At 39.6% G+C, this 26,498-nt stretch overlaps 1 protein-coding gene and 1 long non-coding RNA gene across 2 annotated transcripts; one reads left to right on the top strand and one right to left on the bottom strand.

Annotated features, from left to right (window-relative positions):
• Positions 1 to 2,042: 2,042 nt before the first annotated feature.
• Positions 2,043 to 21,512, top strand: LOC149315100 (uncharacterized). The gene is made up of 3 exons (XR_016281158.1): positions 2,043 to 2,173; positions 14,645 to 14,729; positions 21,228 to 21,512. It is a non-coding gene; the product is annotated as an uncharacterized LOC149315100 (long non-coding RNA).
• LOC149315101 (uncharacterized) lies at positions 8,213 to 9,953 on the bottom strand. The gene is made up of 2 exons (XM_089521467.1): positions 9,819 to 9,953; positions 8,213 to 8,845 (listed from the first exon to the last, which is right to left on the bottom strand). Exons 1-2 carry the CDS (start codon positions 9,951 to 9,953, stop codon positions 8,213 to 8,215), a joined length of 768 nt encoding a protein of 255 aa, XP_089377593.1.
• Positions 21,513 to 26,498: the final 4,986 nt, after the last annotated feature.

The raw sequence follows: 26,498 nt of genomic DNA, 5'->3' as shown, positions 1-26,498 counted from the left end.
TATAACATGTTCTCCACTTTTCAGGCCAGAAGCCTGGAAAACCAGGATTAAGAATCACCATATTTTATTTATTTATTTTATTTCAAAGCTTATATCCTTCCCTTCTCCTACAAAGGAATTCAAGGATGGTTACAATAATTACAAAATATTTATTGGAGAACCCGGAGAACCTCCACACATATTCTATACTTTAGTTTCATCACATTTTACATGAATAAAGCAATGACACAGGGGGTACAGCAAGCATGCCTCCTTCCTTGTATTTTTAGCTAAACCTAAATAAGAAAATCAAAACATGGCTCTTTTATTCTTTGAATCAGCACTACATTCCCCCCCCCCTCTTTTTCTCTGTATTATTCTCAGTCTTCATCTCCCTCTCAACTTTGGTCTAATACATGTAAAAACGGACATTTTTGTGTATAAGAAACATTTTACCTTTTCCCACCAAGTATGAGGAATATGTGTGTTGGTAAGTGGAGATAACTAATTTCTGCTTTCAAAACCAGCTGTGCTAGCATTACCTAAGAAATTTAGGAGAAGCATTTGTACAAATGGTTTGCAATTAGCCTGGCAATATAGTACAGGATTCTTCAGCAGACATTCCGCTAGTATGGATCGTGTTCCCTCTGATGAGTGACAAACGGGTATTCTGCAACAGAATGCTTTATTGCTTTGTACTTTTTAGTTATTCATTCTACACAGTACATATAAAATCTCAATGAGTGGCGCAGCGCAGAAACTAATTGCAATGCTTTGAAAATCAATAACGAATGAAACATTGTACGGTTGTTTCTTGAAACAACATCACATGATGAATTCTGTAGGGGATGAATGAAGAATACCTTTTGTTGTCCTAGGTTTCATTTCCCTATTTTTATTTTTTACATTTGCTTTGCTTTTTTATATCTTTTTTCTCCCTTTCAACAACAACAAAAAAAAAATTAGTTGAACAGTCAAATGCTTCTTTGAATCTCTCACAATTACTCTCACCTGCATTGGAGCAATGAGGGAAAAAGAAAATATGAGCTTTTTAAAAAATGGTGCTTTATCATTTATAAATATAAAATAATTTATATTAATGGAACAAGTAAGTGCTTTATCTTTTTAACTGCATTTTATTCTTTTAATGAGTAGTGTGTTTAATACTGTATCAGATTAATTCTATTTTAATATTCACTTTTGTAAATGTTTAATTGTATTTTTTAAAAAATTGTAAGCTGCTTTGAGTTCCAACTTTGGAAAAACAAAGTGGGAGCGGCAGCCATACTAATAGTTCGTTACTATCTATTTTTAATATTTTAAACATTCTACCCATTCTATGGATGCTTTTTTTTTCAAAAAGAAAAAAAATTCCCCCATCTGTTCCAAATTATGTAAAACAATGGGAATTTCTGATTGCTTAATTTAATCAATACTATCATTGTACAGGATATCCTCACTGTAAATGAATTTTGTACCTTTGTGACTATATTCTAGTGCATCCTATCACTCTAACATGAAGCAACATTTAGTCCCCAAGACTTTCTCAATGTTGGATCATAAAGACTGGGATTTCAAAAGCATAAAATGCAGCAATGAAAAACTGAGATAAGAGTCTGGACATACCTATTTGTAATTTCTTTTTTTCAAACACCACCATATATTTGTGTAGGTTTTAAAAAAAAAAGACTCATTCTCCAGGTGCTTTCTTTTCCCCTCCTGCTCTTTGAATTAAAAAAAAACTTCATTCTTTTAAAAGCAATTTTGTATGCGATTAGTCCACAATATAGGCTAGATTCCTGTGGTACTGTCAAAGAAAACAAAATAGCAAATGATGGAAGCGCTGAGATTTAAAAAGCAACTTCATAAAAGCCACTTTTCATAAGGAGCTGCTATGCATTCTAGTGAGTGTTTCAGAAATACAAGCAAGTGCATAATACACAAATGTGTACTATTGTTCAAAGACATTCACCACACACACCTCCTATGGTGCATGTTGTGAATCCATATTAAGGATAACACAGAAACATAGCTAAACACACTTCTTTTAATGACATCCACAGTATAAGTGTGCATGCTGCTCTCAATATATTATGAAAAGACAGGGTCTTCCTCACCTGCCCAGCTGCAATTGCGAGTCCTGCCTCTATAAGTTTTGTGTTGCAGATGCTATCTGAAGGAGCACTTCACAAATGTAAGTAAGACATTTTGCAATTCAAGACAAATTTTACTGAAAGTTTGTTGCTGGTACATTACTCAAAATGGTTTTCAAATGCTCAGCACAGGACACAGTAGTTATATTTTTAAAAAGTTATCAGTTTATTTATATTGGTTATGTTTTTTAAACCAACAAAAGAGAGAGCACATATGTTGGAACCCCTTTGCTCAACAATGAGAAAGAAAACTAAGCAACGAATTGGGAGGGATTAAATTTTAACTTTAAAGAAATAAAAAAGATGCCCATGAAATCAGCCAAAACTAAAATTCAGAAGCATGGCTTTCTCATCTTGAAATGTTACACCCATAAAAGCAGCCCGTAAAATTAATCTACCTGGCAATTTCCCATGTTAAATCAGATCGAGGGGAAGGGGAAAAAAAAAACTTTTAAGCACTTATGGTATTATATCGAAAAATCCATCTTCTCTTCTTGGCTGTATATCAACATCCTGTATATTTGGAAAAATAAGATCTGCATTGCACAGAAATATTTGCATTGTAAGAAAGAAGAGTGGTAAAGTATATCACTTCCAGAGAGATTTGGCATCTGTAAGTGGTCTCTAAAAAATGCAATCAACCTGCTAGGCAGAGGAGCAAACATATAAAAGGTATGAGAAAGAGCTTTGAAATTCCTTAGTCAATTTTTGATCCAAAACACAGGTATTCAGGATAAAGAATAGAGGCAACAAGGAACATTGTGAATGAACCTTATACTTGGGAAAAAAATATCAAAAATTCTTATTATTTTTCATCACTGTGATATTACAGAGCCTATAATAACAAATGAAATCAGTGCCACTGAATCATATGTCACTGTATGCTTTTGTGTACTGTTGCTAGAGTTTAGTACCATAAGCACATATTATTTTATGAGTATCAAAGAAGAGAGCGAAGAACATATAGGAATGATAGAACTCCCAGACAAAGAGACCCTTCTCTTTTTCTCTCTTCAATTCATAGTTTCAGTTTTCTGAATCTCAATGATGGAGGGAGAGAATGGAGGCAGAAGAGAAATAGAAGATGGTATTCTTTACCACAATTGTCAAGAAATTGTTACTAGCTTGGATCAAGCAAAGTTGTTTCAGGCATACCTGAAAGAATGCTGAATGCTGAAAAAACACATTTGGCTTACTTCCAGGGCTGTCCTTAAAAAGGAGAAGAAGTAACTAATAAATGGGAAACAAGAAGGAGAACTAGATGCTTGAATAATATATGTCTTACATTTGGATCCTTTCCAGAAACTTAAGTTCTTCAAATTTTAACATTTTAAATGTGATAATATACTGCAGTCTTTCTTACTTCCATACATAAATTTATGTTTGTTGTACATTATCAGCCTGATAGAAATTTGTCTCAACACTGAAAGGAACAGTGGCAAAAACAATTAGGCACACTCTTTATTGTGACTCCTGCTTAAAATCATTATGGTCAAAGTGAACACTGTTAAAAAAAAAACACACACTACATTGGGACAAAGCAGATAGTTGCAAAAGAGCAATTGTTCAGAGAAGACAAGATTCCCTGTTTGGTGACTTAACATCTGTCTGGTTTACTTTCATCGTATCAGCTTGGAAAATCAGCTGCAGATTCAAATTAAAGTTATAAGGCAATAATGTCTACATTGTGGTTCCTCCTTTACTTTCCCTTCATTTATTCTTTTAAAATTGCAGAATGAATGTTAAAGAGGCAAAGCCAAGCTTGGAAAGAGTAGGTCCTTGAAAGTAGCTTGAAAAGTTTTTTTTTCAAAAAAAAAAAAGTTTTACATTTACAATTTGCATTTAAATTTTACATTTTACAACAGAGGACAAAACTGTGTGTGATAAAAACATAAAAAAGTTTAATAGGAACTTAGTGGTTCTGAAATAGAATGTCAGCAGGCTGAATCTCTATATCATCTACTGAGTTAGACAACTGGGTTTGTGTTGTTGGCACTGACTGGCAGAAGCTTTCCAGAATGAGTGATAGAATTCTTTCTAGAGATGTAAGGGATCAGACCCAAGACCTCTTTCAGGCAAAGCATGTGTTTTAACACTGTGTTATGGCCCTTCTGCTACCAAAGTTTATAGTTATCTCAGTGAATTTAGGCTCATGAATCTGGGGATGAATGCATTTTTCAACATGATTTGCTCATGTCCCTGACAACATGTTCATATGGAGACTGGGCAATAAAGGTGGACCTTCTTTGAGAGAAGCACTCAAGGTCTACTGAGGACTGCCACAGCCATCAAAATGCCTCAGCAAACTATTGCCAAAAGAGCCAACCCCCTCTGCAGATTTATATTGGCCCTGCCAATGATTTTCTGTTTAACTTGTAATCAAAACAACTCAAACCCAGTTACCGTTTGCATATCTGCCAAGCCTCTCAATTTCAGCAGTAGGCAGCAGACTCTCAGGATGACAGCTTGTCTTTCAGATTCAAGCTGAATCTGCCAAGGCTCCACTACAGAAGCAACTGGTAAATTAAATGCCAACAAGCAAGGACATTTATGTAACTTTACACTTTGTGCCTGAAGGGATATCACAGACCTCCTTCCTCTTAACTGGAGAAGTTTGTCTCCACATGTTGGGATGGTGAGCGCCACTATGAAACTGCAGGCCATTTCAGGTGTGAGATAAGCTGTTTTTAGTGCTGTGACTAGTTTAGATAATGTATCATGAGTTAAAAGAGATGGTTACAACTGCAAACATCAGCTTTGTCCATGTTTGAGTCATTGAGTTATTTTCTGTGCAGACAGAGAATCACAGGATGAATGCTGTCTTGAATGATCAAGCCTACTGCAGTAATGATATGCTGGTCATGAAATCCACTAAACAATTTATGATTATGATTAACAGTCAATGACTATTGCTAGCTATGCTAATAGTTAGCTGTGTGTGTATATGTGTCTTCAAATCACCTGTTGACTTATGGTGACCCTGAGCATTTCATAGGGTTTTCGTAGGCAAGGAATAGAGGTTATTTGCCATTTCCTTCCTCTGAAATATAGCCTACAGCAGTGATGGTGAACCTTCTAGAGACCACGTAGCCAAGCTCAGTGGTGTTCCCACACCAGGTGTCACCTGGTACCAGGGGACATGACTTCCAGAGGTGGGACGCCCACCTTCCATGATGGGACTTCCGGGGGTGGGTACTCCAAGGCACACTCTCTCAATCTCAGGCTAACAATAGCAAACCCTCTTCTGACAAAACTTGCCAAGAAAACTCCATGATAGTTTCACCTTAGGGTCACCATAAGTCGGAAATGACTTGAAAGCACCACACACACGTCATGCTCTATCAGCCTCAGAGGATGGCAATGGAAATCCCCCTCTGATGAAGCTTGCCTCAGGATAGTTTCACCTTAGGGTTGCCAGGAACCAGCACTCAGAAAGGGTGCTCTAGGCCCATGAGTTGGAAATGACTTGGAGGCACACAACAACAACAAGCACAATAAAGCACAGAAGGAACATCAGAATAACAAAAACAAAAAGAACCAGCAGTTTGAGCATGTGACTCTGGAGACCAAGGCTCAAATTCCAGCACGGCCATGAAATGCACTGGGAGACCTTGGACAAGTCACACTCTCTCAGCCTCAGAGGAAAGCAATGGCAAAGCCCCTCTGGAGAAACTTTTCAAGACAAACCCATGATACGTTCCCCTTAGGGTCACCATAAGTTGGAAAGGACTTGGCGGCACACAACCCAAACCCCCAGATCCATGTCTTATCAGAGAGTGGTGGCTTGAAGCAGTCCTTCTGCCGTCCTTCCTGGGAGAAGTCTGTGGCAAAAGGGCACTCCCAGCCATGGGGAGGCTGGAAAGTCTGGATGTTTAGCCAGGATTTGGGGCATCTTCCAAAAGCCCCTGGAGAGGGATGGCCTCCCTTGCCACATGCCCTCTGAGATGGCTTCACATGCCAGAGAGGGCACATGTGTCACAGGTTTTACAACATGGGCCTACAGTATCTGGTATTCATTGGCGATCTCCCATCCGGATACTAACAAAGGCTGACTTCGTTTAGTTTCCAATATCATAAAGGATCTGGTGTTTGCTAACAATTGTCTGTTCTAAGCCATGACTAGAGTAGTGCCACTGAATCTATTGGATTTATCTGCATGTTGACTCATCATTCAAAGTTGATTCAGTGGGTCTACTCTAGTTGGGACTTACCAATAGTACTCTAGCCAATAAGGTATGGCTTGACTCCAAAGATTGTTTATGTTAATAGAATTATGCTTCCAGTTGCACAAGGAAGACTCACATATATAATTCCTATAGATTTTTTAAAATACTGATTAAATATAGGATAGAGATTCCAACTATCCCACTTACCTTCCAATTAGAAGGAGAAAGGCTTTTGGGGACAGGTTTCCATCATAGCATTCATGGACCAGATTTGAGTATCTGTGAGACAGATTAAGCCTGTTAGTTTGTGCTTAACTTCTTCTGGTTTATCCTTAGGAATCGCTCTTTTGGAGCACAGTATACTTCCAGAATATCCCTGTGACTGAACCCCACTCAGACATCTCTAGATTCAACCATTTTATGATGACAATTACCATCCTGGCAATTATCATATATTGTTTAATCATTCAACAGCTTCTGGGCTGCAGACCAGAGTTTAGTTCCATGCAACAGCTTCCTGAGTTTTTAAGTAGCTTCTTATAAAAAAATCACAGATCACAGATAATCATCGAAGAAGCTTAAGGGCTGGATGGGGAAATCTCATGGGCCAAATTGATTTCTTGAGCGGAAGACTTCCCATTCCTGGTTTACCCAACAAGTGGTGTTTTAAATAACATGACTGAATATGATATTTAAAAGAGGATGATTTGGGGAAGGAGGAAGATCAGCAGCAGTAAACCCTACAGAAATAGCTGGGATCTGAAAACCTTCTGAGGTGTGGTGTTTTAAATATAATTGAGTAGAAACAAAGAAAGATGTATATTTAGAGTGATATGGTCAGTTACACAACATCTGGAAGCTGCACGCAAAATTGCACTTGTCCCCACCCCACCTGTGTCTGTATGTGCCTTCAAATCCTTTGCTGTTGTTTTAGTTTAGGCAAAACCCACCCTGTACCTAAAACAATTATTTCCCATTCTGTGTCTCTCTCTGTCTTTCTGTCTCAGACTGCCTGATATCCTCTCAGTGGCATATATATGCTTAAGTCACCCTTTCGTTCCTTGGCGATGGATGTATTCTGCTCACAGTAGTGGAAATGGAGTGACACATACAACAATATATATTATGCAAAAAGTAAACCCTGATTTTGCCATTTTATATAAGGGTCACTATTTTACTATGCCATTGTCTTTAAATGGCCTTGAGCATCATGGATTTTGGTATCAAAATCCTGGAACCAAACCCCAATGGATACCAAGGGCTCACTGTACACTGCAGGGCATATTTACATTATGCTGAGGAGACGTCAGAGTGCAGCCGCAGTGTGGCAAAATTGATTTCCATAAGCCCTTGGGGCAATAGGGCGTATTTATTTATTTATTTATTTATTTATTTAGAAAAGTAATGGTGACATAGAAGAGAGTTCCCATGCTCATTGAATCAACTTTTGAATGGTAAATCAACATGTAGGTAAATCCAGTAAATTCAATAGCACTACTCTAGTCATGGTTTCCAAAAGACAATTGTTAGCAACCTCAGGGTCAGATTTTGTCTACCCCAGCACAACATTTACTGGATGAAGACATGAGAGGACCATCTATCCCAACTGAACAAACAAAACTTGCCTTGGGCCAAGCTTTCTCTCAGTCCCCTGACTCTCACAATCATCTTGAAAAAGGACAAAACTACTACTACTACGTTTTATTTATATTTCCCACTTCTCCCAAGATTGAAGCGGGATTACAACAGAATATAAAACGACAGAGCAATATAAATAATTACAATTTAAAATATGATTATCATAATATAACAATAATTTGTTAAAAACAATCTATAAAAACATTATCAATCTAGCAGCATATGATATCAGTCATAATATATTTTGGTCTTGATTTAATTTCTATGGTGTATACTTTATATTGAGTTAGGAGGATATGTCAATTGAAAAAGGTAGGTTTTTAGCGTCTTCTTAAACATTTCCAATGTAGGGATACACCGTATCTCCTCTGGGAGATTATTCCAATATGAAGGGGCCATAACCGAAAAAGATCTTTGGTGGGTAGATTTTAGTCTCACTCTGGGAAGCTCTAGTAGATACTTCCTTGTAGTTCTGAGAGTGCGGGGCGGATTGTGTAGGGAGAGGCGTTCCTTCAGGTAACTCGGGCCCAAGCCATGTAGGGCTTTAAAGGTAATGACCAACACTTTGTATTGGGCCCGGAAGCTAATTGGCAGCCAGTGGAGAGATTTTAATACCGGCGTTATGTGATCTTGCCTTGAAGATCCAGTGACCAGTCTGGCTGCGGCATTTTGGACTAACTGAAGCTTCCGGACTTGGTACAAAGGTAGCCCCATGTAGAGCGCATTACAGAAATCCAAACGAGAGGTTACCAATGCATGTACTACTGTTTCAAGGTCCTTTCGGTCCAGACAGGGACATAGCTGGTGTATCAGCCGAAGCTGGTACCAAGCACTCTTGGCTATCGCATCCACCTGGGATGATAACTGTAGGGATGAGTCCAAGAGTACTCCCAAACTACAAACTTTGTCCTTTAGGGGAAGTGTGACCCCGTCCAGGACTGGATGACAAATTTCTCTGTTTGGACTTGGGGTACCTATCGCGAGTACCTCTGTTTTCTCTGGATTCAGCTTGAGTTTGTTTTCGCTCATCCAGACCATTACTGACCCCAGGCAGGCATCCAGATAACCACCTCAGCTGCTGCTTCCAGACTATGGAACTCCTTCCAACAGCAGGCAAAGACGCCCTTATTTAGATATGCTTTCCTTTTTGCTTAATGCAGTAACCTTCTTCTATTCTTTTCTTTTTAATGAAGGGTGCTGCACTTTTTTCATTTTAAAGGTTTTTCAACAATTTTTAATTCATCATTGTTTTAATATGATAGCTGAATTAACATTTTAATATTTTTAAACACTACAGTTGAATTTATCTGTATTCCCTTTTAACCTATGTTGTAAACTGCCTCTGTTGTGAGAAAAGCAACATATAAACTTCACAATGTATTTATAAGGATAAAACTGCAGAGAAAGTTTGTATATCCTGCCTTGAACCTTGGGGGGGATGTAAATGTTATTATTATCATGAAGGAGGGGGAGGAGGAGAAGGCTGAGATGATGATGATGATGATGATGATGATGATAGACATGGCTATCCAGGACAGAATAATTGAAGACAAAGGGAAGGAAAGGATTGTGAAATATCAGGACTTCCAAATTGAGATGCATTGCCCATGGGAAACAAATGCAGAGATATAGCTGTGTTAATCTGGAATATCAGTATGCAAAGGGATCTTGTAGCACTTTTGACACTAACTGAGTGCAATATGTTGTAACATTAGCCTTTGAAGACTAGTCTGCTTCCTTTTCTCCATGCATCTGAGGAGGTAAACTAGTCTATGAAAGCTAATGCTACAGCTTTTTTGCTCAGGGGCGAAACAGCTTGAAGCCACCTCTTCTAAAAATGGATTGGGGCTGTGACAACCACACTTCATGACCCCCAATCCACCTTGAAGCCAGTCGAAAAAGGAGCAGCAAAGATCAGCTCCTTTTTTTTGATGGAGAAAAGCCGGCTTTTCCCATCCCTCCACGGCCTCATGACAGCTTCATTACACTCTGGTGGTGTGCAGTGTGTAAACGTCATGCCCCTGGGGTGTCATGAAGCCACCTACACCTGGGCAGCCAGCTTCAAATCAGCTTCCCAGCATCATCAGGATGCACGGCATCTAAACACCACATGCCAGTGAGATCCAGAAGTGGGCTTTTGGGGGCTTTCTGTTCCAGCCTTCACTTATTCTCAAAGATTTAATCTGCACTGCAGAAATAATGCCATTTGAGACCACTTTAATTGTCATGGCTCAATGCTATGAAATTCTGGGATTTGTAGCCTTCTCTGTCAAAGGGCTCTGATGCAACTATTGAGAGTCCCAGGGGCAAGATTGGCCTCCACATCTAGGAGGACCTTCACCACCTCGGCCCCGACTCTCTGGAACTCGCTGCCCGTAGAGCTCCGCTCGGCCGCCTCCCTGGCCCAGTTCAAGAAGGGATTAAAGACCTTCTTGTTCAAGTTAGCATTCCCAGACACAGGCTCCAGTTAGTCTTCCCCCCCTCTGACAGCAGTGGCAAGCTGGCCAGAATTGGTTTTAATGTGATTTTTTAATTGTAAAGTTTTTTATTGTATGTGATATGTTTTGTATAATGTTTGCACAATGTTGTACACTGCCCTGATTGCAAGAAGGGCGGTATAGAAATAAAACTTTTATTTATTTATTTATTATGCCACAAGAAACTAAAAATCCCAGGATTCCATAGCATGGAGCCATGACAGGTAAAGGAGTGTCAAACTGCCTTATTTCTGCAGTATAGATTAGACCAAAGGTACTACTAGATCTCTTTGCATTCTGAGGAAAAGAAAAGAGTGATTCCATTTGTGAAAGGTGCTCTTGGAGAAATTCCAAATAGACTGAGAAAACCTCTGTATGAAATCATCATAAACAGCTTCAGAATAGCACAATTACAAAAACTGATGCTGTTCAGAACATGCCATACTATCTCATGATACCTCCCTGATTCTTATCTTTGAAATCCACTTTGGACGCTTTTTCAGCTGAAGAGTATGGTCAATGCTTTAAGATTTTTCTGTGACCTAGCCCTACTATGGTATCCATTCATGGAGGGTATTGCATCGCTTCAATGGAGTATATTTTTCATCTCATATTGAGGCTGAAATCCTACTGGGGACTTACAAACAAGTAACCACTGTAATTATATGGTTATACAATGATCCCTAGCCTGATCCACCCACAATTCCCACTTATCAGAAAGCAATCGCTATGATCAACAGGGATCTGTTGTCCTGTCACTCAGGAAGTGGTTGACTGATGTTCCCACTCCGTCCCATGACTGATCTCTGTTGCAACAGACAGAGGCGAGGTCACTGTTGCAATTCCCCCTTACACTGGAGATCACTTGTGCAAGGATGGTTGGTGGGAACATCAGTCAACTTCTTTGTGAGCAAAAGGAGAATCGACTCTCATTTATTGCAGTGGCTGCCCCTTCTTAACTGGGGCTTGCCTCATTAACTATAGTAGCCACATGTCTCCTAAACTAGGGAATAAATAGGGATTGTGAATATCAAACAGTTACAAATGTGTCATTCTAGATTATGCATTCATAACGTCTCAATAGGAGGATTCCAGCCTTTAGTGATGCTGTATCCTACCTTTCCATTATATGTTATTTTATTTGCCAATATAACCAGCAAAAGAAAACACTGGCATTGCTTAAAATAAATTAAAACAATACAGAGACAACAGATGAAATAAAATAAAAGCACATCAAGACCCAGATAAACGATGGGGTTCTTAGAATCAAATGGATCAGCTAGAAACAAAACAGTTTTCAGTTAGCACTGGAAAATGATTTGAGAAGCATCAGAGAGATTTTCCCAGGACAGACATTTCCACATTTCCAACGACACAAAAAACATCTCCAGATGACCGAAGTGGATAGGCAGAGTCATACAGAAAGACAATTTTCTAAAAGAAAGTTTTAAAAACTATCCCAGTTCCAACTTGTTAATGGTTTTGAAGCTGAGAACCAGTACTACAGGGCATGTTGTTGTTGATGTTGTGTGCCTTCAAGTTGTTTCTGACTTATTGAGACTCTAAAGTAAAACAATCACTGTGTTTTCTTTGGCTGAGAGTGTATTACTCACCTGAGGTCACCCAGTGGGTTTCCGTCTGAATGGGGAATTCAACCCTGATCTACAGGGTCATAATCCAACACTCAAACCACTATGCCACACTGGCATTGCTGAGATATAACCCAGTAATGCAGGACAGGTTCTCTGGTTTAGTCATGCAGGGAGTTGACAGCTTTGTCATATATCCTAGTCCCATGCTCTAACCATTACACACACTAGTGTGCTGTGGGTCAGAAATCAAAAGCTGTGGGACAGTAGAAAGCAAACAATGAGAATAAGCTGGAAAGCAAGGCCAAGAATAAGTAAGGAAAAGGAAAACAGGAGAATTTAGAAAGAAGGCTGAACTCTTTCTGACCAGCCTGAGTAGTAGAAGTGAATCCTGAAAAGCACTTTTCAGAGAAGCCTGCCATGCGTCATTCAGTGGTTCACCACACAAGGAGCTGCATAAAGATTCAAAACTTCTTGGCACCACCAACTGGAAACATGTACAGCCTCTTTGGTCTCCTGACATTCCCAATGGGTTGGATTACAACTCCCATCTTTCCTAAGCGGCTTCTAATTTTACCAGCAGCCAGTGCAATGCTTGTCCCCTTTTTCCTTATATCTGAATCTTTTTTCAACAATAAATACAGTTTTATCAAAGTACTGTTTTGGAAGTAAATAGTCATATATAGAGAATGCATTCCAATAGCTAAATTGTAATTTGGTGTTTTCTAAAAAAATAATCAAGCAAGTATAATATAATGTAATGATCCTATATTGTTTATGTGTTTTAAAATAAAAGTGGAACATCACTGTGGGAAAACTGAAAGAGTGGAGTTATACATTCAAATCTACCTTGCTTACAGTTTACATAAATGTATAATTCAGGAAAGACGTGGCAGAGAAAATCATGCAAGAGCTGCTATAATCATGAGAGTGCTGTATAATTGAAGAAATGACTCCTTGTTGCACTTACGTACCAAACAAACATTTGGTACAATTTAATGGCATGCTGTTGACATTGAACATCTGTCAACATTAAAAAGAAAAAAAAATCTATAGTTCCTCAGTCTGAATCCTTGACCATATAAGAATATTTCAGTTTTATTCTTCTAAATGATCCCTCTTCTTGCTCTTATCAAAATATAACGACTTGTGCAATCAATTCCACACTGTTGGTTTCCTTTATTGTATGAATCCATACATTTGCTCCTACACATTTCTCTTAAATTGGCTTATCAATGCGAAGTATGGCTGAGATTATGACACTTTTTTGAAAAAGAAATAAAAACATCCTATTAACATATTTTCTGAAAATGCTACAAATGGGAGATGCGGATGTTGTCCATGAAGGAAACTCTGAGTGGGAAGCGGAGGGGAGAGGGTGAAAAAAAGCCCTCCATTTGTAATAATACTTTGGCTAGCTGTAAATAGAACATTTTTGTATTGCCAAGATTTAAGATATTTCTTTTATTGGAAAGGAATAAAAGGAACTTTGTGGAAGGAGGGGGGAGTCAAATGTGGCATTTGATCCCTTTTGGCAAAGTGGTTAGGATGATTTCATTTAAATGGTTATTGACACTAAAACTCAGTTTGATTAACTACAGAGTGATGCCATAACATAATCCTTGTGCAGGCGAGACCTACTAACTCCTATTACTAGCTGAATTGCTGGGTCTAGCTAGCACTGCTAATGATCTTAATGGTACAAGTAGCGATGTTAATATCACGGAGCATAAATAACAGTACTTGACAGAAATATGTAAATCAATGAGAAAATGCACCAACAGTGGTGAGTCTAATGGACAGGATAAATGATAGAACCAAATGATGGATTTTCAGCAAACAGTTTTAGCGGAATCTATTTCTGAACTAAAGAAAAGGTGGTTGCCGGGTTGGAGGGGGGAGGAGGGAGACAGGTATCCTTTACAGCAGCGGAATGAGGGTACAAAAGCATTAAAAATTAACAGGCTGTTTCAAATAATTGAAGGCAAAAAAATAGACATGAAAAATGGAGCTAATGTACAGTGGGCATTTTGAAAAAGGTTTCATTTACCAATATACCTAGGAATGAAGCGGGGGGGGGGGGGGATCTGACCTCTTAAGATCCCAAAGAGTTGCTCCAGTTTCACAAGAGGTTTCCCTGATAAGGACAAGAAAGGCTGTAAAGCAAGTGTTATTTTATTTACTGTAATTTAGCTACCACTGAATGAAGACAGTGGAAAACTTTGATGTTCTTTTGACAAGAGATCACTGTGGCTACATCACCCTGATAAAGGCACCGAGAGGTTAAGCAACTGTAGTTACTAGATATATGTTAGTAATGATATTTCTCTTTTCTCTCTCTTATTTTTATTTTTACAGCCTCTCAATAAACCTCTCCAGCATTGATAATAATGCATGGCAATGCTAACCACAGCCATTGCATTTCTCTGTTTTGCTTTTCCTGAAAAGGAGATGAGTAGATGAATCAAAATTAGCCAATGCGATCGCAAAGGCACATGTTTACAAACAGAAAGGAGGGGGTTTTCTTTAGCTTCTGATACATACCAGTAAAAAAAACAACAATCTCTTAACAATTTTAGAGTGTTTTTTTCCAGTTCTCAACTTGATTTCCCTCCCTTTTTTGTTTTTTGTTTTAACTCCAGCAAATCATTCTCAGCAACGAACTATTGGTACATCTTCCCGCTGTCAAATATGCACTGAATAACATATTGTACTTTACTGCATTGGGTAAGTAGGACCTGATCATGTATAAAACCAGTACCAGTTAAGGATAGTATTATGCCACTGATATCATGTACAGAACTGGGCTGCACTCTAAAGGAGATTTCACAAAAACTTATCATAATGTACTAGTGTGGCAAGTGCCACTGAAATTAGAAAAAAACTTTCCTACCAGATTATTAGGAATGAAGGAAGGAAAGAAGGATAAAGGGAAGGGAGGTAACAATTCATTCCTTGTCAATTGACTTTCATTCAGCAAACAACTGCCATAGTTGCTTACCTGCCAGTTTCAAGTCTTACATTGTGCTACTGAATACACTGTTTACCTAAAAAAAGAAAAGAAAAAAATGTCTCCAGGATCAGAAAGAGAGGCAGGTAAATATTAATTATGTTGTGAATATGTGGCATTGCTTTTTCTTCAGCTTATTACAAATTAGAGAGCAAAAGAGCAAATACACACCAGCTTTAAGCCACAACTGAAGCTTTCCATCTGTACCACCGCACTCTGCAGTGGAACTATTTAAAGATATTGAGGTACTTATCTATGTATTTATTTCGTACCATATCTATCTTTCTATGGCAACTTTGTTCCATACCCCAAACCCTGTAGCAACTCTACTAGAGAAGATTTTCAATAGGGTGCTATAGACTTGTATTCCTTAGATGTTTAGCTCTTTTTATTATTACTCTTTCTCTCTCTTTTAACCATTCGGCTACAAAATATGGGGCTAAAGGAAAGAATTAATATATTGCAGAAATAATAGTAATAATAATAATAACAACCATTGCATAAATTCACTTAAAGTTTTTATGTCTGTCTTTCTGTCTCACAAACAGAAACAGAAAGACACGTGTATGTATGTGTGTGTGTGTATGTGTATGTATATATATATATATATATATATATGGAGCAACTGATTTTGGAGTTGGGGGAGGGGAAGTGGGAGATTAAAGGGTTAATATTCAAATCAGAAATTTGCAAGGTCTGCATAATGGAACTGCCACCCTGATAACAATAGGAATTTTTAACAATATCGAGCCTTGTTAGCAAGAGAGTTACAAGCATTGAGGGCAATCAGTGTGTCTTGTCAGTTTCTTTTTATCTACCATCTCCAACCGCCAAGGAACCCGAAATGAAGCACTTTGGAATTATCAATTTCAGCCACATTTGCATAACAAAGCCCCCAAGGAAGAGGCATGATAAATGTGAAGGACCCCTCTTGGAAAAGGAACTGTCAACCGCGCCCCGAAAGATTCTCCAACCGAGCGCATTCTCTGGAATTGTAGTCAGCGAAAATAAAATGAAAGCATTAAAGAAAGTCATTCTCTCAGAGAGAGAAAGAGAGAGAGAGAGAAGAGAGAGAGAGATCTCCCTCTCCCCCCCCCCCCCCTTTGCACAGAGAGAACTGGATGAAATGACATTATGCATATGAAAATGTCCAGAAAGATGTTTGATTTATGTATGCATTAGATGCAAATTCCATTACCGCACGCGCGCTGTTGTGTGATTTGGCTCTGAACACATCACTGCCCTGATCAAATCTGATCTCATTAATTCCGACAAGGAGAGAGAGAGGGAATTGAGAAGAATTTATGGCCTGGACACTTGAAAAGAAGTAAATTGTAATTCTGTTTAAAGCTGTAGCGAACCTTTTAAACACCTTTTATTATAGAGAAAAGCACTTAGTTTTATAACGCAGTTAGAACTTAATCTTGTACTAGGAACTTCTAGTCCTCAATTTTTTTTAAAAAAAAAGAAAAGAACAAGAAGAAGAGATGACCTTGTTGGTGAGGGTGGGAGTAAATTGTATGTGAGAGTGTGTGTGTGTAAGAGAAGAGAAAGAAGATCCCTGCTTCCCTCTGAAATTCAGCTGAAGCATCATCTTAATATGATCAAAAAAGACCTATTGACTAGGTGAATAATTGTATGACAACCCAGTATGCATGCTGTATGTTGACATTAAAAGAAAATCTTACCCAGTATTCTTCTTGTAAGATACTTAATCGGTTTATGAATTTCCTTTTGGAGATTGTAACCTTCTTTTTGGTGCGGTACATGTCTCACGTTGTTGTTGTTGCTGCTGTTATTTACAGCAAATCTTTGGTTTGTATTCAGAAGTATTTCAAGGTTTGAGAAGGGAATCCCTTGAATCAAATATAAGAAACAGATTTAAAAAGAAATCTTTTTCACCTATGGGAAAGAGGAAATTACATGTCTTTATATTAATAACAAGTTAACTTTTTTGTTCTCCATAGAGACCTTTGAATCTCATTCCCTCCCCCCCTTTTTAAGAGATAATCCTCCTCGTGGATGTAGCATCTTTTATGTACAGGATAATCCAAGCCCAAAGACTGAAATATTGACTCCATATTTGTCAGTGGACATCAGGACCACAGTTTCTCATCCAGTGTTCATGAACCTGCTATTTTAGAATACCTTTTTTCTTTTGCACCACACATTTAGTAAGACAGAGTGAGTACAAAAAGCAGGGGGAGGAAATGTATGTATGTATGTATGTTTTTTAAACACACTCACACAGAGCCTAAGCTGCTCAGTCATGTGTCCTGTTCCATTGACAATACAAAAACCACACATTTTCTGCAGACTTTCTTTGCAATGATGCCTGCAGCTTCACTTGATAATTGATTGTGGAGAAGTAATTGTTGGCATAATGTTAGCTAGAAACATAGGGAAACTTACTAGTTATTGTCTAGTTTAACAGAACCCTTTACACTTCTGACCTGTTCTGTTAGGGAAAGGTGTCACTTATTCTTTTGATAGGCAGTAAAGAATTGTAATGCAAAATATTGATACACATTTTCTCATACCCATGAGTATGTATGGAGGAGTAACATTAAATACAGAAAAACATAATTGTATGTACACATGAGGAAAAAAAATCTATCATAGCTGTACAAAAATCAGCATATTCTGGCCTTGGCTAGAGTTGAAAATTCAGGACAGTATTAACTGCTCAGCTCTTGCTGCCAACACCTATGAGGGCAATCATGCAGCAATAAAAATTAAATTCACCTTCCTGCCCACCCCTTATAGTAGTGTATATATATATTTTTAAGCACACACACACATTCACGCATATAACTGTGCTGAAGAAACCTGGCAAGTAATTTTGTAACTCAAGAGTGTTCATAACCCTCTTGTATGAACACTCATTCACTCTATTCATAACTGTATTTACAGAATGCTATGCAGGATAACCAGTCATACCTCTGAGAAAGCGAAGAGTGAGACACAAAGCCAGAAGAAACCCCAAGAAGGTGGGGGAAAGGATGAGCAAATGCTCTCTCAGTGTTTAAATTAAGGAAACCAGCAGCACTGACAAAGAGAGGGAGAAAATGCAATCGCAGGACAGAAGAGGTTAGCTAGCCATGTATGCGCCTTACAAAAATCCTTTTATTACCAAACGGTTGTGCATAACCATTTAAAAAAAAATTCACCTGAATCACTGAGATGCTCTTTAAGTTCCACAGTGAACTTCAGACACCAGAACTCTGAGAAAAAGAAAGAGCATAAAATAGGGGGCTTTTTTGCTTGTTTGAGTTTGGCTTTTTTTTTAAGGCTAATTTTTTCTAAACAATGTTTACACTGTCTCTACCAGCCCCTCTTTTCTCTCTCTCTACCCAACTCTCTCTCTCTCTCTGTGCCTCTTTTTTTCTCATTCTCTCTCTCTCACACACATTTTTTTTTTCCCAAGGAGTGGCTTAGACTCCATGATTAAGGTCATGCCATTTGTTCATTACTGGCCTGGCTAATGTGATTGAATCTGAACAATACCTTTGAACTCCTTGGTTCTGATCTGCATACTAATTGATTCCTTTGTCCTTGGCAGTGACCTTGGCAAGCTCTCTGCCACTCTGAGAATGTCTGACCAGCTTTTGTAGATATTTTAAAAATCTGGTATATTGAGGAAGAATTGAATACGAATCAAAACTGCTAATTTTGCTCACTCTTATCTATATCCCATTTTCCCTTATTCATCTTTAAAAGTAGACTATCTGTTACTCCCTAGCTCCCCCTGGATGCATTCATTCTTTATTTTAAAAAAGAAAAGCAACCCTGAACCTTTGTCCATTTGAAGTTTAAAGCATTACTGCAATAAGTGGCTGAAAGGGGAAGCATTTTTTTCTCCTAAGCACATCTTGTATCAATTGTAAATTCTCCTGCCTATTTAATCAACTAAACTAGAAATTAATTTGTTTTCGGCAAACGGCAAATGCTGAGTGGAGGAGGACGAATCCAAGCAATGAAAATTAAAATTCTGTGGATCATAAAATCAGAGGGGATTCTTTTGTTTGCATGATGTACATCTGATGCTGGTATGATGGGATGAGAAGGTTTTTGTGCTCAACAGGTTGATGATCAGCACAAACTCTTAGAAGGCAGAATAACCCCTGTGCATATAAAATGCAAGATTTTCTAGTGACAATCTCAAATATTTATTTGCAGAACACAGAGGCTGTTAGAACATGTTCCTATGGAGTGGCACCATTTCTGTGCAGAAGAGGTTATTTAACTGTACCAAGATTTCTGGGGTAGCAAAGGAAAACAAATAACACTGATATAGGAAAGTGTTTCTTTGACAAGAATGCATAGCATGCCTTGGTTCTCAACAAAGCTGGGATTTACCTCAGGAGACACTTTTTAGCATCTTGTTATTAAAGCAAGTGCCTCATTGGAGCAGCTGAATGATGAGCATGAAGGACACAGGCAGGAAGATGCAGATGGTAGAAATGTAGAAATTGCACCAGGCCGACATTCAGGAAATCTTTACATGCTGCTGTTTGCTGCAAGCTCAAGGTTCCATGAGAGGATTTTCTCTCTTACTAAACAGATGGGTAGTGCTATCAGCTCTGACAACAATGATCACCTGTTTGGGAGGAAGGTGGGCCTGGAATCAGTCACTCTCCCACAAGTGACTGGTGCCATCAGTACTGACAGCATAAACATCTGTTTTGGATAGAGATGGACAAGCCTGTCGGTTTTGCTTTCTTTCACATCTGCTTTTTTTTTTAAATCATGTTTTTTCCATCCCGTTTATAAAGAAATGAACAAATTCAGGGAAAATGGAGTCCAAAGTGATATAAATACAATTCAAAAGCATTTGTATTATCTAAAATTTCTTGCTTTATGGGACTATAGATTCCCAGAATATTCCTGGGTTGTGATCCAAAGAAGTAACTTTTCCAGGATCTAGCACCAGCCAAATCCAGTAGTCTCGGCTACTATCAGGTATGGAGAGTATCATGTTTGTACCTGTCTCTTGGGCAGCTGTCAAGAGATGAGGAGTGAGTCAGGAAAAATGGAATCTGTCAAGAAAAAACTCAGATTCAGTCCATAAACATGGCTGTGCACATAGAGTTTTAAAGCTAAATTTAAGAGAAATAAGCACTGTCTCCTTTTGCTTAGTACAATGCTGTTGCTTTTTTTTTTTAAATCAACTTCTTTCCACTAAGTTTGTGAAAAATGTAGATTTTGGAACTTTCTTGTCAAAAATGAAAAGAAATGAAAATTCAGACTGATCTTTCATTTTGGAGGAAGTGAATATTGCAGGAAAACTGAACCAGAAGTGGGAAAGTTATTTTTGATACTACAACTACAAAACGTTCTAAACAAAGCAAGTTCTAAACAGAACATGCATTACTTTAACTCTACAGCTGAGTATGTATGTATGTATATATGTATGCATCCATAATGGGGATCAATATGAAGAAACTTGGGAAACCTGTGTGCAAGAATGGTAAAAGATAACTGGGAAATAAAAATGTGTTTTGCAGTAATATTAGCACAACTGTAGCTGCAAATCTGTAATGTTACAAGAAACTTTATTTAAGAACAAAACAAAACATCAAAGCTCAAGAGGTAGAACTCTTCATTTCAAAGGTACATTCATAGAATATGTTATAGTTTTGTATCTCTTAAGGTTGCAATCCTAAACACATTCACAAATGAATAGGGGACACTGAAAACAGGGGGACATAATCCTGAGTAAATATAAAATCATGGAACCATAGAGTTGGAAGAGACCACAAAGGCCATCCAGTCCAACCCCTGCCATGCAGGAACACAGAATCAAAGTATGCCCAATAGATTGCCACCCAGCTTCTGTTTAAAGACCTCAAAAGAAGGAGACTCCACCACTCTCCGAGGAAGTGTGTTCCACTGTCGAACAGCTCTTACTGTCATTACTTCCTAATGTTGAGGTGGCATCTCTTTTTCTATAGCTTGCATCCATTGTTCCGGATCCTATTCTCTGGAGCAGCAGAAAACAAGCTTGCTCCAGCCTCAGTATGACACCCCTTCAACTACTTAAACAGGCTATCATATCACTTCTTTAACCATTTCTTCTCCAGGCTACACATTCACAGCTTCCTAAGTCTCACCTATGATTTCCAGATGCTTCACCATTTTGGTCGCCCTCCTCTGGATTGCTTGGTGAAATAGCTAGAAACTAACAAGTCTTTGTTTTTGGTTTTTTTTTTCAGTGGGAGATGAAGCAAATTTCATCTGGCAACAATGCAGAATTTCTACCAAGGAAAAATAGCAGCTTCAGAGGAGGAGTTTGTACTAGGACCACAGCAGGGAGGAAAGAGTTTTGTCCTACCCCTGTCTCCCCAACTGGTGTAATCTAGAAAACTACCACCCTCCCACAAAGGAGCTGCTATTTTTGAAAAGTATATATTATTAAATATATTTAATCTCATTCATTTATCCCCAAAACAACACAAGCACCAAAATGTAAGGCCAAAGAAAAAATAGCACAGGCTGAAAGGGATGCAGCAGACATGGTTTGAACCAAGACAGAATCACCCACCCTGCCTTCCTTTCAAAACAACCCTTCTCTTCAATATGATGTTGTACTGTGGTTATTTTCTCTCTCTTTCTCCCTCTCTTACACTTACACACATAAACACAGAAAGATGGAGAGAGGTGTCATTGCCCTCCACTGGACTTCTGAAGTAGGTTAGCAATGTAGAGACCAGACAAAAACACAGCAAAGGAATTTCAGAGAATTGGTAGCAGCTGGTGTCAGATGGGACTGCAGACAAAGAACGTGAGGTGGCATTTTGGCTGATGGGGTTTATGTATGCAGATGCATGTATAGCCAAATCTCCTGGGAGACAGCAGACAGCTCACTGCAACAAGGACAATTTGACACAACTAAAGGCTGCAGCCCTATGTGAACATTCAACTAGAAATAACACCCATTAAAAGCAGCTTTACTTTGGAGTAAGTATGTACAGGATCATGCTACTTAGCCATGAGGAAACATACAGAGGCGTAACACAAAGGTCCTTTAGCATGGGATTGATAAAGTCAGATTAAACAAGAAAACAAACATCACCTCTAGGAAGATACTATCTGAAAATAACTCTTATCAGTAATGAGTCACTTGTAATTAATTCCTTTTTTGCAATAGGTTTGTAACATCATACGAAATCACTTCTTTTGTAGTATAATTGTCATGGTTGGAGTATATGACTCAAAGACTTAAATGTGTTTTGCCCAATACACCAACAGCTTGTAATATTCTGATATTTTTAAAAAGTGGCTAAAAGTAACTTTTGCCATTTCTGTTGAATAAAAAGAAAGCGAGCTATAACTGTTGCCACCCTTGGAGACTGGGATTGTAACAATAACTCTAATTTCCAGGTTCTGGCTTGCATTAGGACCTGAACATCCTCATCCTCTTCTTTTTCATTTATATTCTGCCTCAACGTGGCTAACAATGTATTTAAAACAATAAAAATTGAAAACAATAACAAAGCATCAATACAAGTGTAAATATAAGATTTATAAAGCAAGTAAACAATTGATGAAGTTAAAACATTAATTATTTAAAATATTAAAATTCATTAAATAGGACCACCTGACTCACTGAGCTGGTCCCGTTGCTGTGGGGGAGGTTGGGAGTGGCTGCAGCTCCCTGCACCCCCACCCCGGGTCGCCCGCTCGCCCACAGGCTCCAGGCCCTGCTGGGCTCCGGTCGGCAGCGAGCAGGTGGCTGGCGTCGGCCGTGGCGCTCCTAGGCCACATGGGGCCCAGACTTCAACTCCCTGGCTCCCCTGGGAGTGGAAGCCAAGGTGCTGCACCACCACGGTACTTCTGGGCTGGGACTACAAGTCCCAGCCTCCCTTTCAGGGGGCAGAGGTAGCCCCAATTGGCCGCGCGCCGGAGCTGCGGCTCTGGATTGGCCAGGAGGCCTGGGGGGGTGGTCCCTCCCCGGCTTCCTGGCCAATGATTGGCTGCTGGGCCTATTTAGGCCCTGGGTGCACGGCTCTCGGCACCATTGCTTGCTGGCTTCCCACCCTCCCTCCCTCGTTTCAATTGTGTCTTTGTCACAACTTTCAGAAGAGGTGCCCTCCTGTGGCGGCAGCATAGGTCTCGGATCTGATGGGCGTGGTTTCCTGTGCTGTGGAGCACGAGATCGGGAGTCCCACCAGGACCCGGGGGTGTTGACAGCTAGCGGGGGCAACATCGATTCAGCATTCCCCGGTGACATGAGGAAAGATGCTCTTATGCACATGACTGGCTCCTTAAGTGGCGAGCACACTTTAGGCCCGTTACCCCTCTGTCATCCCGAAGCCTGGCCGTTACCAGGCAATTTGGTTCATTGAGCAACGGGGGTTAGTGGATGTCAGATCCAGACCTCATGCTTTCAGGCCAACCCTCTGTTCACTTGATGCTGTATTTAATAAAGTTGTGACCTTTTCTTGCCAATTGGTTGTCCACGTGTTATTCTTACCTTCTCCTTCCTCAGCAAAAGACTGTATACAAACCTTAAGAAAAGCACAGCACAGCATTAAAAGCCCACCTCTAGTCAGTTTGTAAAAGCCTGATGGACAACCCCCCTCATGCCATCCCCAAAGTGGTTCCCCAAAAGGGGTGGCCCCCCATTGATGTCACCCCCTTTGGCAGACCTGACCCCACAGCTGGGGGTAACCTAATCCAGGTGGGGAACCTGCTGAAGACTGCTGGCTTGGCCTGAGATCTGCAAAGAGGAAACTCACCCTGCTGTGATGAAAAAGCCCAGAGTGAAGGAGGAGGTGGCAAATGGTTTGTGCAGTAGCTGGCAAGCTTTCTCTCCTTCACGTCTAGATGGTTCCCCCCCTCTCTGTAGGAATGCTGTGCTTTACATTACAAGTAATTCAAGATTAAGATGCTTTGTTTTGATTGGTTGTCTGCCTTCAAAGTTGCTTCCAACCTATGGCTATCCTAAAGAAGACCAGTGGAGAGGCTTTCTTGGCCATTTTGTGTGTGTGTGTGTGGGGGGGGGTTGCCATTATTACCTTCTGAGGTGAGGGAGTGTAATTTGTCATAGGGTCACTGTGTCAATTTCCTTGGTCAACCAGGGATTAGAAACCTGGTCTCTCAGAGTCCAACTTCAACATTCAAGCCACATTACCATGCTGGTTCTCCAGTAAGATCTTTCCTCTTCACAAAGGCAACTGTCTCTAAAGGTATGTCATGCCACAAGAAAAACATCCACAACAACCATTTTAAAATTAATTATTATGTTTTAATGTATTGAACCTGAACCATGTTTGTACACAGAAACCATCATTCATTTCAATGACTTTCTGGTTTGCATTCACAGTTTGCAAGACTGGACCTGCTACAGTTGTTCCTTATTATTAAGCTTTATTTATATAGCGCTGTAAATTTACACAGCACTGTACATAAAATCTTTTAATTAGATGGTTCCCTGCCTTCAGGCTTACACTCTAAGAAGACACGACACAAAAGGAGAATGGAATGGTGGGGGGGGGGGGGGAGAGGATCAGGTCCAGCATTCTTCTCTCCCTCTGAGGCCTGGACCAAGGCAGATGGACAGATGGAGGGCTCTGTATCTTAAGGATAGGCCTGATGGCATTGGCCCACCCTCTCTCCCCCTCAGAGGCCAAGATGGAGTCAGATGCCTTGTGGGAAGGGTTCAGTTCCTTTAGGGAGGCCGGATGGCAAGGCCTGCCTTTCTCTCCCCTCAGAGGTCAGGATGGAGTCAGACGCCTTGTGAGGAGGGTTCAGTTCCTTTAGGGAGGCCGGATGGCAAGGCCTACCTTTCTTGCTATCCATAGGGGATCTATTCCACCTTTGCGCCCCCCCCCTCAGATAGCAGGATCTTGAGTCCTGTTCTTTTCAATGGGTGCTCATAACGCTCATGTGCACCCATGGGAAAAGTCGTGGTTTGCCATCCATGGAAGCTCAGATCCATGGATGGCAAATCCACGGATCGTGCAGACACACTGTATTAAGCAGAGTTAAGAGGATACCTCAATCAGCAAAATGTTGGATGCTATGAAAATACAGAAAAATGTCATGAACTTTTCATATTAGGCAGTTATAATAATTTAATTCCATAGGAATCAAGCTGCCATAGTTCCCTCCTCTGGAATCCTGGGATTTGTAGTATGGGGAGGTATGCAGAATTCTCAGCTAGAGAACTCTAGTGCCTAACTCAAGTATAAGTGCCAGAGTCTGAGCCTCACTTGCTTCTATTAACTGTAGTTTATTTAAACCACTGTCTCCTGAGTTTGAATGCTATGGGAAACTCTAGATAGTTAAAAACTAAAAGAAGGTGGTTCCTATCTGTTCCTCAGAGGTTCAAAAGATGGGCAATTGCAAAATGGTTCCAGCTAATTCTCATAATGAAAAAGCATGACTTCCTATTAAATCTGAACAGAGGCAAAGAATGAAGTAGGTATTGTTTCCTTTAATCTCTGTTTGTTTTACTACAAGTGGCTTTGATTTTGGCTAATATTTTAAAGAACACCCAATAATTATGTGGCAATGGCAGAAAACAAAGCTCAGTCAAAGGATCAAATAATACTCCCAGGAAAGTTAGTCCTGGTTTTGCCTTCAGTTTTAATTGGGATTTTATGGCAATGGAGTTATTTTTGTCAGAAGACATATGGAGCAAATAAGTCAACAGCCTACTATATAAAGAAACAATTTACTTCCAAGGCATGAGTAACTTGCAGAGAGTGGAAGAATTCCTAAAAATAACTTTGACAGAAGTTTCTTTTTTCCCACCAAGTACTCACACAAGAAACATATGATATAAAATCTAAATTAAAAAAAAAATCCTGTGCTCTGTAGTGTTACCTGTTGTAGCAGGATCACAAATGGGCTGGAATCCAAGGGAACAGCTGATTATTTGTGATCTCAGGAATAGATTGGTATAGAGTTCATTCAACTTTCTCTTTCTTTCCCACCCAATGTCTAGCTAGGTTTGCCAAAGTGAAAACTGGAGATGGCTCCTGGACCTTTAATGACTGTGTAAAAGAGGGATTAAAAAAATCAGACAACAAGAACATCTGCTGAAAGTCTGTCTTCTACATAACAGTTAAAAGTACAGGGTATAGTTTTCAATCTGGCAAATCTATCTTTTGGCTGGTCTATACCAGTGATTCCCAAACTATGGCCTTCCAGGTGCTTTGGACTTCATTTCCCAGAATCCTAGACCTAGTCAAGGCCTGCTGTCCCAGCCCAGGATTTCCTCTGCCCCATCCCGGATTCGCCCCTTTTCACTCACTGCCCCTCACTCCTGGAACCTTCTTCCCCCGCGAACAAGAGCCATCACTTCTTTAACCAGCTCCAAAACAGAGTTGAAGACAATCCTGTTCAGGGCAGCGTTCCCAGGCATTGCATAATTGTCACTTGCTATTTGATGTTCTTTTGTTGTCTGTTTTATTCAATCATTTCCTGTATTGCTATGTATTTAATATGTATTATCCTACTAGAGATGCCCCTTCCCC

The sequence above is a fragment of the Sceloporus occidentalis genome, unplaced genomic scaffold (genome assembly GCF_023333645.1).
Source record: "Sceloporus occidentalis isolate IW3139 unplaced genomic scaffold, rSceOcc1.0.p SCAF_4, whole genome shotgun sequence".
Classification (NCBI taxonomy): Eukaryota; Metazoa; Chordata; class Lepidosauria; order Squamata; family Phrynosomatidae; genus Sceloporus; species Sceloporus occidentalis.
This window is presented reverse-complemented; position numbering and strand designations above follow the sequence as displayed.